The sequence below is a fragment of the Carassius auratus genome, unplaced genomic scaffold, assembly GCF_003368295.1.
Source record: "Carassius auratus strain Wakin unplaced genomic scaffold, ASM336829v1 scaf_tig00215910, whole genome shotgun sequence".
Lineage (NCBI taxonomy): Eukaryota > Metazoa > Chordata > Actinopteri > Cypriniformes > Cyprinidae > Carassius > Carassius auratus.
Genome location: NW_020528304.1, coordinates 132,643 through 146,088, shown reverse-complemented (window position 1 = coordinate 146,088; position 13,446 = coordinate 132,643). Strand labels below are relative to the sequence as shown.

General features: G+C 40.6%; 1 protein-coding gene across 1 annotated transcript in view; it reads right to left on the bottom strand.

Moving 5' to 3' along the window:
• csmd1a (CUB and Sushi multiple domains 1a) overlaps window positions 1-3,906 on the bottom strand; it is a 280,504-nt gene extending 276,598 nt beyond the window's left edge. Inside the window, exon 1 of the mRNA XM_026261659.1 lies at window positions 3,554-3,906. Within this exon, the coding sequence (XP_026117444.1) occupies window positions 3,554-3,611 (58 nt within the window). The 5' untranslated portion in view covers window positions 3,612-3,906. The remainder of the gene's footprint in view (window positions 1-3,553) is intronic.
• Between the last annotated feature and the right edge of the window lie 9,540 nt (window positions 3,907-13,446).

The following is a 13,446-nucleotide window of genomic DNA, read 5'->3' as shown; positions in this document are numbered from 1 at the left end:
AAAAAAAATTATAATGCATGGCCGCTTAGAACTTCCGTACTTGCAATAATGTTGCATTTTAAAAATAATTTGTTGTGCTTTAAAGAAGTAAACTTATTTAAATGTGTAGACTAACATTCTAAAGCACATGAAAAGTAAAATATTTATAAATAAATAAATAAACATTTGGCAGATGCATTGAAGTGACTTACAATGCATTCAGGCTATACATTTTTATTTATTTTTTATCAGTATGCACATTTTACTGATGTGTTATATTAGTATATTTTTAATTATCTAAATTGCAACTTCATTATTACATGTGATGTGATAATCAAAATAATTATTTATTTATATATAAAAACTGAAAGTATGCTGACACAGCTTACTTCAACATTGCAAAATAAGGTGCATATCCACATTCAGAAATTTGCTAAGTAATGGTTCATCATCAACAGTGATCATAATGGACAGTGCCATTTCTAGGCATAGGCAAGATTAGTGGTTGCCTAGGACTCCACCAGCTGAAGGGGCGCCAATGAGTGCTCGTACTGGCACTACATTTAGCAAGTTTGTGATAAAGTGTGAACAAGTCTTGTTCTGTGGCTGTGTGCACGCAATGCAAACAAATTTGAATGTGACAAGAAACTGGTGCCTGAAAAGAATATATATATAAAATCCATATGGGGGGGGGGGGGCAATAGGGATTTCCCCTAGGGTGTCAAATTGACTAGAAACAGTCCTGATATCGGAACACCATATATTTTTATCAAAAAAACCAAAGACTTCTGACACATCACAAATCAGCACAGAAGATAACAACAGATGTATTGCCCTCTTGTAATCTGTTATTGATGTGTAGCTACTTTGGGGGCTTAAACCCATGATGTATTTTCCAAAGCCCCTGAACTTTTTTAAGATTCACTTACATAATAATATGAAGGTTTTAATATAAATTATTCTAGTGGTAATGAATGTGACCATGTAAATATATATTTTAAGGGAACATTACATAAATAAAATTCAGTAAATACAGGATATTTAAGTTACTGATGCATTTAACTTTTTTTCTAACCCTAGCAATAACCCTGATGTGGCATGTCTTTTTAGAAGCTGTGCTGCATCTAAATAATGATGGCTGAATTTTGTTGTTGTTCTCCTTATTCTTTTTTCTTCTTCATATATTTAAATAGCTTTGGTTCCTAAAAATCCAATGTGCAACCTGAAGAAACTATTTAAACTACAAAGGGCCTAGAGTCCCCTTTAAATTCCAGGTGCAAATACTTCAAATAATTTTTTTTTTTTTTTAAATCAATGAAAAGTGCTTAGAGCTCTTAATTTTGCTCTCCAACAACACCAGATTGGTCCATTTAACACACAGAAGCATACCCCACTACTTCCTAGATACAGTATACCCAAGGTCCAAACACCATTGTCTCACAAAACCCTCTGGGAAACATGCATATCCATAAAAAACTACCATATAGTTTGACATCAACAATGTAACTTGGGCTCAGAGGATTATACAGTATAACCTGGATTCTAATAACATGAATCATTCCATTTAACTAAGTTTTGAAGCAAGGCAATTGTGAATATTTATTGATTGATTGATGGATTGATTGATTGATTGATTGATTGATTGATAGATTTTTATTTTTATTTTATTTTATTTTATTTTATTTTATTTTATTTTTATTTTATTTTATTTTATTTTATTTTATTTTATTTTTATTTTATTCTTTGTATGACTCATACAATAAAGACTTTTGTTAAGTGCTTGAAATAAAATAAAATAAACTTTTGGGAAAATGCTACTCCAAAAACGAATTTGCAATTAATGAGCAAATTATAAACTTAACATGTTTTCTACTATTTTACACATCATGGCTGATAAAACTAGACTAATTAATGCCTATCCCTGAAAACTCGCCACATACCTTTGAACAAGGAATTGCAGCAGACATTGTCATTAACTTTGATGGCACAGCTGTGACAAAACTAATGATTCTTTCACAGGCTCTGGAAGCAGTCGAAGTGCCTGCAGAATCACTAATTCTTCTGATAAAACATGTCCTCTAAAATGTTGACCATAATGCAATACAGAAAGTAACCTTTGAATTAAGGTTTACAGACAAAAAGAGGTATGATCGTAGTAAACGTGCTCATTTGCACAAGTACATCAGCAGTGAGGTAATAGAGATGAGCGGGCCATGAGACTGCATTTTCCTGTAATATTTCAGTACATGGTATATGCAAGGATATGTAACTATCTATCTATCTATCTATCTATCTATCTATCTATATATATATATATATATATATATATATATATATATATATATATATATATATATATAAAATGCAGGTTTATATTATAATGTGTTGATTTTTAATCTGCAATCAGGTTTGCTATAGCTGCGATCTCATATGAGTGACAGGTTACTGGGTTACTGGAGAGGAGGCATTATTCACTTGGTAATTCTGACGTCACGCTCACTTTTTCTGGGTCCAAATGCTTTCTGAGATGTTTAAAAGTAAAAGGGTCATTTTGCCCGCGTAGTTAGGGGCGTGATCAGCAAAACAAATGCATGAATCGTGTGTTAAAGTAGACAACTTTAGTTTTCTTTTAGGTTTTTTTTTTCTTTCTTTCTTTTTTTTCAAATCCAGCAGCAGTGTTAAAAACACATTACAACTTAAAATAATTGTAGCTACGACATTAGGATGACTGTTCTTATATACATGCATTATGTTCTTTTATATATATATATATATATATATATATATATATATATACACACACATACGCATTGTGGCTCCATAAAACGCTATAGCCTGGCAATGTTAAATTTGATTCAGACGGATTGCAAAATCAATCTAGTAGCAGACTATAAAAACCCGTAGAACCTCTGTGTATACTGGTGAACTACCAGATACGGTTAGGAACAACCATTCGATTACAGGCGATCCATAGGCCTGTCTTTACCAACACACTGACTCTGAACCCCCCCCCCCCCCCAAAAAAAAAAGTTTATACCAACACGCCTGTGTGATGCAAAATACAACCCCCGGAATCTCTTTTTACATGTAAATATCTCAAGATATATCATAAAATAATGAACCGCGTTTTCATCCGATCCTGCTACTTTAAGTCTGACATTTTGACGAATGAAAATAAATAAATACAATCGATTCATATACAATCAAAAAAGCAGTATCTGCTGAACATATATATATATATATATATATATATATATATATATATATATATATATATATATATATATATGCATGTATGTATGTATGTATGTATGTATGTATATATATATATATATATATATATATATATATATATATATATATATACATACATACATGCATATATATATATATATACATACATACATACATGCATATATGCCATATGCAAGTTTTTATTTGGCTTAAACGCAAAGTCAACGTCCACCTAAATTCAAGGTCTAAAGGACTTTTGTAGTCATACCCAAGAAAAGTCATCTTCCTGAAGGGGATAATGGCAATGGCACCCAGCTTATAAAACAGACTTTCAACTTACCGTGAGCTGCGGCAACAAAACCTGCGAAAAGCAGCAGGATCTGCTTCAGTGTGCCCATCGTGTCCGCTGTAATTCCACACAGCGCCACGGTGTCTTGCGGTTTATTTTCTCCGATCACAGTAATGCATAGAGATCCAGCTTTGGCAAGAACATCTGACGCCTATGGCACACGGATTTGTCTATATTAGCTCTCATATCACCGATAATGTCCAATGCAGAGACGAGACACTGGTGTTGGGACCAAAACTGATTCCCTCGGTCCAAACAGTAGCGATAGAATGGAGCGGTGAGGCAGTCTGCATCTAGAGGAAGGCGCTGGACTCAACCATCATATGAGATACAGGGGAATATGGATGGAGATCTACAGTCTGCAGACTCTTGTGGGTCCACATAAAAACATCAAGTCATAAAGTCGCTTGTAAGGGAGCCATATTATTTAATAGGAACGATCAGAAGGAAAGTCTGCAACCAAAGAAAAAAGTAGATGTGTAAAGGACTTTCTAATTCGAAATCTAATTTTCTTGAATCCAACATATGTTTTATATAAAACACTCTTATAGAAAGCTTCCATGTGTGGTATGATTCTCATTGTAGAGCATCCAGTCCAAATGTATGTCAAGAAATTATTTTTCGAATTTAAAAACTCATCGCGAATAAAAACTTAAAACCTTGACAAATATTACTCCAAATTGGTGAAAGACAGAAGTTTTTGCATATCCAACGGTATTTAAAGAAAATCAAACTGTAGAAAAAATCCCGTAGTTAGGCATATACTTCGAATATCCAATTAATCCTATAAGATTCTATTTATTTAAATTTGGTTTCACATTATGACAAATTCTAATAAGAGTCATGTACGCATTTCCTTTAGGATCTAGGACTGACACATTTAAAGCAACACCACTGACTTGCAAAATGCAGAGCAGCATAATTAATACGTAGCAACAGTTTTAATGATCTAAGTTTTAGTATGAGCATGAGATTCGGCGATATTTCTTTCTCTGGTATGTGGATGTATGTTTATGTGTCAGATGACAACTGTTAACGCAAACTTATTACAGAAATATTTAGTTAAATATAAAACTCAGCTCGTCATTCTTACTGCAGCCCCCGCTTTCAATTCAATATAACGCACACGTTCAAACTCACAGGTCCTTTGGAAAAGAGTACCTCACACTTCATGAAACGACAGCACATGTCTCACAGTTATCTATGATAATGCCCGCAAAATGCGTTGGTCTGAGGGCTTTGAGAGCAAGGCACAGTCTCGGATTGATTTAAAAATGTGGCTATGCTGCCATCTACTGAGCCTGGACAGTCAGATTAATAAACTGAAACTGACTTTGGATTTGCATATTGAGAGACGCAATTTAATTTATTTAAGAAAAATAAAATAGCAGCATAACAATCTGATTAAAAATGTGGGGATTTTAGGAATTTTAGGAAATTTCAGTATGTCTTAGTAATCGTTATGCCTACTTTGTTGTATTAGTCCTGATTGTCAGGCTTTAGTATGATTTGAAAATATTCTTCAATGGGAGCAAAAAAGGTTCTGCATAGGAAGGGTTCACATGCTCAGTGTCACAAATCTAAGTATTGGAATAGTGGAAAACCTTTATTATTTTATTTTATTTTATTTTATTTTATTTTATTTATTTATTCATTTATTTATTTATTTATTTATTTATTTATTTATTTATTTATTTATTTAGTGTGTGTGTGTGTGTGTGTGTGTGTGTGTGTGTGTGTGTGTGTGTGTGTGTGTGTGTGTGTGTGTGTCCATTCTTATTCCAAATTCTATGCTTAAGTACTTTAACATCTATATGTTGACCAGTGGCGCTGTCCATGATGTGGTGCTGAAACAGTGCTGTCCTTGATTCTGTTTAAAGAAAATAATAATGTTCCCTCCCCCATGGACACATTTAGCACCACCTGTTCCAGATCTTTTTCTTTTTCTTTTTCTAGCAGAGTCCTGAAATTCAGGTTTAGAACTTATTAAATGAGAAAGAACAAATAAAAAAATAAATTTCTATAAATTAGAAAGATTCAGCTTTTGGTTAGTTTTGAAGAATGCAAAGGCTTTGATCTAAATATATTCAGGTAACAGAGGAGTGTTTAGAGTTTTGAGAGCCCTCAGCAAGTGCATACTTTAGTATATATATATACTTTAACAAAAAATCTTCTTTTTAAATCCCAGTGGGGAAAAAAATGAATTGAAAAAAAAAATTCTTTCAGAACCAGCGCAGTGGAAAAAGAGGCCAAGCACTGTCACGCCTCTGGACTCATTTATGTTGTGTTTTCCCTCCATGTGTTCCATGTCCCATGTTTATTGTGTCATTATGTTCAGGTGTGCCATGTCATTACCCTCATTGACGTTCACCTTATAAGTTGCATTCAGTTCAGTGTTTGGTTGTTCGGTTTTGTCAATGTGCACATGGGTTTCTGTCTTCTCCCTATGGATTACCCAATGTGGATTATTAAAGAATTTGTATCATCACTTTCTCCGTTACGTGCTTGTCTCATGCTCCACACCGTGACAAGGCTGGACCATGAAAACGTAAAGCAGCGTGTTTCCCCGCATTTTGTTTTTTCCTTTTTATCAGTTTTTGTTTCATGTTATGGATGATCCTGCCACCTTACTCCTTCTGCTGGACCAGAGGAGCCTTTCACCCGAGGATTGTATGAAACTATTACTGGAAATCTCCAACCATACCCACTACCCGGACTACTGCCTTTGCACTTCCTACAAAACCAGCCTGAATGACAAGTGCAGAGCACAGTTGACCGGAGACGTCTTTGTGGAGTGGGTGCTGGTGTCCTGTGGATCGCCTCTGACTGTGGACATCGCAAACGACAACATCCTCACTCCGGACCCTTGAGGGAGGTTCTATTCTCTTTCTATTCCCGAGTGTAAGGCTCTTGAGAAATATCTCTCAGAATCCTTAGATGCGGACCCTATCGTTCCCTCCACCTCTCCTGCAGGGGCTGGGTTCTTTTTTGTGAAGAAGGATTGCACGTTGCGCCCCTACATAGACTACAGAGGCTACAGAGGAAACAGATGATTCTTCTGCACAATCTGACTTTGCTGCAGCCTGGAATTGAACTACTGGTTTCGTCTGGTCAGAGGAGAACTGGCCCCCCAACTGAGCCTGGTTTCTCCCAAGGTTTTTTTCTCCATTCTGTCACCGATGGAGTTTCGGTTCCTTGCCGCTGTCGCCTCTGGCTTGCTTAGTTGGGGTCACTTCATCTACAGCGATATCGTTGACTTGATTGCAAATTAAAACAGACACTATTTCAACTGAACAGAGATGACATAACTGAATTCAATGATGAACTGCCTTTAACTATCATTTTGCATTATTGAGACACTGTTTTCCAAATGAATGTTGTTCAGTGCTTTGGCGCAATGTATTTTGTTTAAAGCACTATATAAATAAAGGTGATTGATTGATTGAATGACATAACGGTTAAAGATCCCGCAGGGTGCACAATACTTTACAAAACTGGACCTTCGTAATGCCTATCACCTTGTACGTATCAGGGAGGGTGACGAGTGGAAGACGGTGTTTAATACACCTCTTGGGCACTTTGAATATCGTGTTCTCCTGTTCGGGCTAGTTAACGCGCCGTCCGTGTTTCAGGCTCCTGTTAACGATGTCCTTAGAAACATGTTAAACCTATTCGTGTTCGTTAACCTTGATTATATTCAGATTTTTTCTCAGAATCTCCAAGTTCACATGCAACATGTTAGACAGGTCCTCCAACGACTATCAGAGAACCGTCTTTTTGTCAAGGTGGAAAAATGCACTTTTCACGCTCAATCGGTCACGTTTCTCGGTTCCGTTATCTTTTCCCAGGGTATTAGTATGGACCCTGTCAAGGTTCGCGCTGTTACTGATTGGCCCAGACCAGAATCTCGTGTCGCTTTTTCGTGTCTGTTTTGTTGGATTATTGTTAAAGCTAGATGCACGGAGCTGAGTGTTATCGTAGTTGTCTTGTCCCATCTAAAGTCTAGTCCTGCTTTTTCTAATTCAGTGTTTCTTGTAGAGCCTAAGTGTTGTGGTTGTGCTTACCTTCTCTGTGCTGTGCCCAATGGGATTCGTAGAGGGTTGCAGAGATCTGCGCTTCTCACCTGTGCTCCTGGTCTCACCGCCCAAAGAGTCGCCCGGACCTCCGGCTGTAAACCTGAGTTTTCCTTTGAAGAAGTGGTCAAGTGGTTTATTTTATGTATCCTCAGTTCTGTTAATCGCATCCTTAGTTTACTTCATTAAAACAAGGCTGAACCTGCCTTTGTCTCTGGACCCCTCTCTGTATCACAACCGGGGTTTAATCTATTTGATCTAGACACCAGCACCCGGCCAGCAGAGCTAAATGTGCTTGTGCCTGGGATACAGAGAAACATTTCTGACACCTTGGCAAGCACAGGAAAGGCGATTGTTTTGTAACCTTATCAAATAACTTAATAAAATATGAAAATAGATATTCCAAATATTTAATATAGACTATAGGGAAATGCATTTTAATTTTGTATTTAATGACCCACCCCAACCCGACCCGTGGGTTACACGCTAGCTTTCCCAAGGCAGACGAACTTAGAGTGGTTAAAATCATCTGGGTTTAAATCATGCTCAAATTTATTTGATTTCGATGCAATATTTACACTGAAGCTCACAGGAGGCTATTGGAAGGGGCATGACATTTCCCAACCAGGTGAGTGGTGCCAATAACAACACACACTGGCCTAGCTAAGCAATTGTAACAGATATGCAGGTCATCGATTCATGGGTTCAATTCAGATGAAAACCTGTTTGCACTAAAATGCCTGGCCTGGCGCCAGAGACTGTCAAAGCGTACTACCAGCAACTGCTACAGACTTTGATTCTTGAATTCTCTGATCCAAACTCAGACCATGGGCTCCTTATTGCTATGGACCTCAAACAGGGCCGATTTGAAAACCCACAGACTTTCTGTAGTCAGCTACGAAAAGCCTACGTCGGAACATGCAACGAACCAGGTATGGAACAGGATGTCAACTTAAAAACTCTGTTCCTCCTAAACCTACATGCCAGTTGGAGTTTTCATCTCAGAGTCCCAGCGTGTCCACGTAATAGGACTACACAAGAGTTACGGAACTTAGCCCACAAAGCTTGCACCAAGCAAAAGACTATTTGTGAAAAGACTGTGAAAAACCCCAAAGTCTCTGTCTCTGAGCACTGCTTGGAGTTAACCATAGATGGCGCCCTACAACGCCACAGTCACAGACATTTTTACAGAAAGTCAATACCGTTCCAAGCCAGCAGAGGGCAACACAATCGTGGTGGTGCTCATCCAACACACCAGAGCGAGCGATTCCTACCATCCAGGACACAAAGCCCCAACAGCCAGCAGTGGAACCACTCTCGACACGACACTGGTAAGCTCAATCCTGAGCCCACATCAGAAAAACAAAATGCAGCCACGTCTGAGACAGCAGAGATCCTGAGGGTGCTGAAAGATCTTCTTCACATGAAAACTCACAAGGAAGATGAGCCAAGCACCCAGAACACTGCCTGTCATCTAAAGACCACAGAGCTAACTGTCACAGCACAAAGTGACAACAACACCCAAGCTCCGCAGCCGACAGCTGCACACCCTGACTGAGACAGCACAGATCCTCACACCAGGTACCACAAACACAAGGTACCAGAAAATGCTGTTTTGACTACCTGCCTTCGCAGCGAGCTACACAAGACCGGTCCTCACCACCCACCGATCGTCACACCTGCCCTGATGCCAACATTCCTGGGCAGCCTTGTCAAAAAGGGGGTGGGCCGAAAAGGAGTCAACAGGGAAGACCTGATCGACACAGGATTAAACCTGACGGTGATCTCATCTCACCTTTTCAAAAGACTCCAATTTGAAGCTAAGAGACAAGATCGAACTCTTACACCTCAAACTTATGAACTGAATGTACAGGTGTACAGACAGAATGACATCCAGTTTGAACAGGTTGTTTCCATTCACCTGACAATCGTTCCGATGAGTCTAATACATCCCATGTATGGCCCACCAATGAACACTCATACATCGCTCATCGACAAAGACCTGCTAGAACACTTTGACCCTTTTCTGAACTTCAAACAGCTAAAAGACTTTGCTCAAGTGCGAGAACCTCTTTCTCTCCAGCCACACAGGTTGCTAGAGCCAGACTGTCAGGTCGCAGAGGTCATGGGAACTCCCACAGAGCCAGACGGTCAGGTCACAGAGGTCACGGGAACCCCAGCAGCCAGCCATGAGTAAAACGCCCTAACGACAGGCCCAAGTTCAAGCCTCTGTATCTTAGTCAACAAACAGGGTACGGTGGTACCAGCTTACACCAAAGGGGTTGCTGTTCGGCTCAACCTGCAATGTGGTCAAACCTTACACCACACGCTGGGTTTCTTCCAATCCTCACCTGAATGTGTGGAACTCGGATTCACATTTGCAAACAACAAGCATGTCAAACACCAACACCTGTTCCAGCAATGTGATAACATCACAAAAACACACAATGTGATCGTGTACTGGTAAGAAGGTAAAAGGACACTCAAAGCTACCAAGTCTAGACAAGGACTTTAAAGATCACACTGACACCCTTGCCAAAACTGGCACACTAAACAACATTCTGTGGTCACTCCCAACCCTCCCACCCACATTCAAGGTTGAAGTGATTACACACTGCATAAGAACTTTGCTAGCTAAACTGCCTACCTCAGAATCGCTTACGCTGGCTCCGTTGTCTACACAGACCAACATAGCGGACATGCGTGCTTCTGAAACCTCGATAATGACTTTGCTTTAGCACCTCTCAGACCCCTCCATCCACCCTGGCAACCAGTCTACAGTCACTGACAACCAAAGCCCCAGACCACTGCATGATACACAAACCATGCTGCGTGCACAGAACAATATTGTGGGTTGTGCACCGTCTGACATCACAATGCCAGGGCTTGTAATGCCACGGAGCAAAAGGGGGATAATGCCAATATATTTCCATTACGCAGCATGTGCTGCACCACGCAGCACCAGAGCCACCGACAAAACACGAGGAAGCGTCATGCCAGCAGCAAGATGTGGCAAAACATGGGCGAGGGCGAGCTAAACCCAGACGTCGCCCACTAAGCAAAGACAGCCCTCGTTTGTTTCTTTCTCCCCTTTCTCTCTCTCTCTCCCTATTATCTGTACCAGGATGTTGCTGTGGTTTGCCGTGCCGTGCTGTCAGCCAAAGAGAGGACAGCTGTCACCGAGAAAACTGCTGAGACTCCTGACCACCGATGACAGGGCACACTACCCCAGCACTGTAACCGAATACAGCTGTACAAGGTTCCGATGGAGAGAGGACTCCCTCACTCACACTGAGGCCGATGTCAAACACATGTTCAGCCAACCAGTATGTCCAGTGTCAGTGCAGCGAACCAGACCGTAAACTCCTTGAAACCACTGTTTACTGACTTCCAGAAGGACTTTACCCAGACTCAGCTGTTTACAGCGTTAACAACAGACATGCTGTGGGAGGATAGCTCCTCCAATGACAGCCTAACCACGAGTAAAACCCCACCATACATGATACCCTTAAGCCTTGTGTTAACAGTGCTGTCTTACGCCATCACCATGCCAGCCGACCTGCCACAAATACACCTGGCCAACTCTCTGGATAGCGCCTTCCTACGGCACGTCAACCCCAAACAGAGAGAAGTGAATGTGCTCCTGAACCAACCCATCAGCGAGTCAAGCCAAGTCTACAGACCTAAAGACATTGTCAGTGTCAGGATGTGGAAAAGCAACACCCACACCAAAACACACATTCCAAATGTGGTGGCCTACCACGACAGCAACACACAGCTGTACCTGGCCCCAAACATGCACATGTGTACTTTGTCCAAAGACATTCATTATCTCTGCCTTAGCAAACCCTTCCTCAGACACAACTCTGAAGGAATCTGCGAGCTGCAACCCTGGGTCAGCGATACGAGCTGCCTTGCCGAAGCCAAGCCTCGTACACAAGTCACAGAAACGCAAGCAGAGATTGTGGGTAACAGATGGCTCGTCAACACTCCTGTGCACTAAGCTACGCTGACCTACGACCAGCACGACACCGCCACCCGTGCCAACCTGCTCGACCAAGTAATGAAAGGTACCACCCAACACATTGACATTACTCCTGTCGACACAGCCCTCCAAGCACAGCCTCGACAGCCCGTTCTGAACCCTTCATCTGCGGTCAGAGTCTGGACTGCTGCCGACACTGCACGGTGCATCTCCACTAGTGATGTGTCGTTCGTGAACGAATCGTTCTTTTTGAACGAATCTTTTAAGTGAACGAATCGTTCTCGTTCACGTAATCCACTAACTCATATTTCTCATTCAGTGAAGTTCCTCCCTCCACAGCAGCGCGGCGCTATAAGCAGCGCATGCGCAGCTCAGTGAACCGGGTATTTCATCCTGTCAAAGAATTGCTCAACCTCGAGCAAATAGCCTTCGAGTATGATATGTGACCGAGTATGTGATTTGTTGAATGTAGTGAACGAATACGCCCTTCAATGAACGAGTTTCAAATGAGTCTGAACTAGATCTAGAGATCTTATCATTCGTGAATGAAATGACTGAAATGGTACACATGTCGTTCGTGAATGAGTTGAATGAGCTGATACATCTCGTTCGTGAATAAAATGACTGAACTGGGACACATGTCGTTCGTGCACGAGTTGAATGATACATCTCGTTCGTGAATGAAATGACTGAACTGATACACGCATGTCGTTCGTGAATGAAATGAACTGGTACATTATCTCGTTCGTGAACGAAATGAATGAGAGTAAACCGGGTTAATCTGCCATTTAGCATGTCAATCTCGCAAAATGCAAAGCGCTGTGCACATATGCTTGTTCTGATATAGCAACTCCACGTTTAATCCCCGATTTATGAATGTGAATATATGATATACAAACTGTCTGACCAAACAATTAAAATGCTAATTAGGCAAGAAAACCTTGTGCTTTGTTCATCTGAACAACTTAATTAGACTTTATATATTGAATGCGATTATACACACATTTTAATAAAGCCAGATCAGTTTTTGTAACAAGTGAATACGTTCGTTGACTTAAGACATAACGCATAATGCACTCCTTTTTTTTTGCCATCTGCTGGTTTATTTTGTGTAATACGAAGAAATGGCCACTGAACGAATCAGTGAACGATTCTGAACGAATCATTTTGGTGAACGAACTGAAAATGAACGAATCTCTAGAAAGAATCATAATTTCCACCACTAATCTCCACCGTCATTGGTCCCGCCCTGACTCTTGGCGTGACCTTCATCCTATACAGGATACTCAACGAGATGCAAACCTCTACAGCCAAACTCACGACAACTGTGGCTGGAGGTCTCCGATGGAATCCCCGGAAAGGGGGTGCCAAGTCAAAGACAACACCGAACCTCATCAAGCTGAGTCCTCAGCTTCAGGAACCAACTGCCATCATGACCCACCTGCTACATGACCATCACGATTCATCTGTCATCTGCACATCCTGATGATTGCCGTCCGATGATGTCCACACAGGGACTTCATCTGACAAAAGGGGGAGGTGTAACAGATATGCAGGTCATCGATTCATGGGTTAAATTCAGATGAAACCCTGTTTGCACTAAAATGCCTGGCCTGGCGCCAGCCTGGCTGGACTTAAATTAATTTACATTTTGTTTATTATTTTGGCACTGTCAGCTCCTGAAAGTGGACTCCCAAATAAAATTCAAAATAAGTTGATGGTTCAAACTTGTTTTTTCCCATGTTACGCTCTACCCCTAGACGGGGCGTAACAAAGGTCGAAGTCAAAGGCAGCTAGTTGAGCAGCCCACTGCTGTTCCGTAGTAC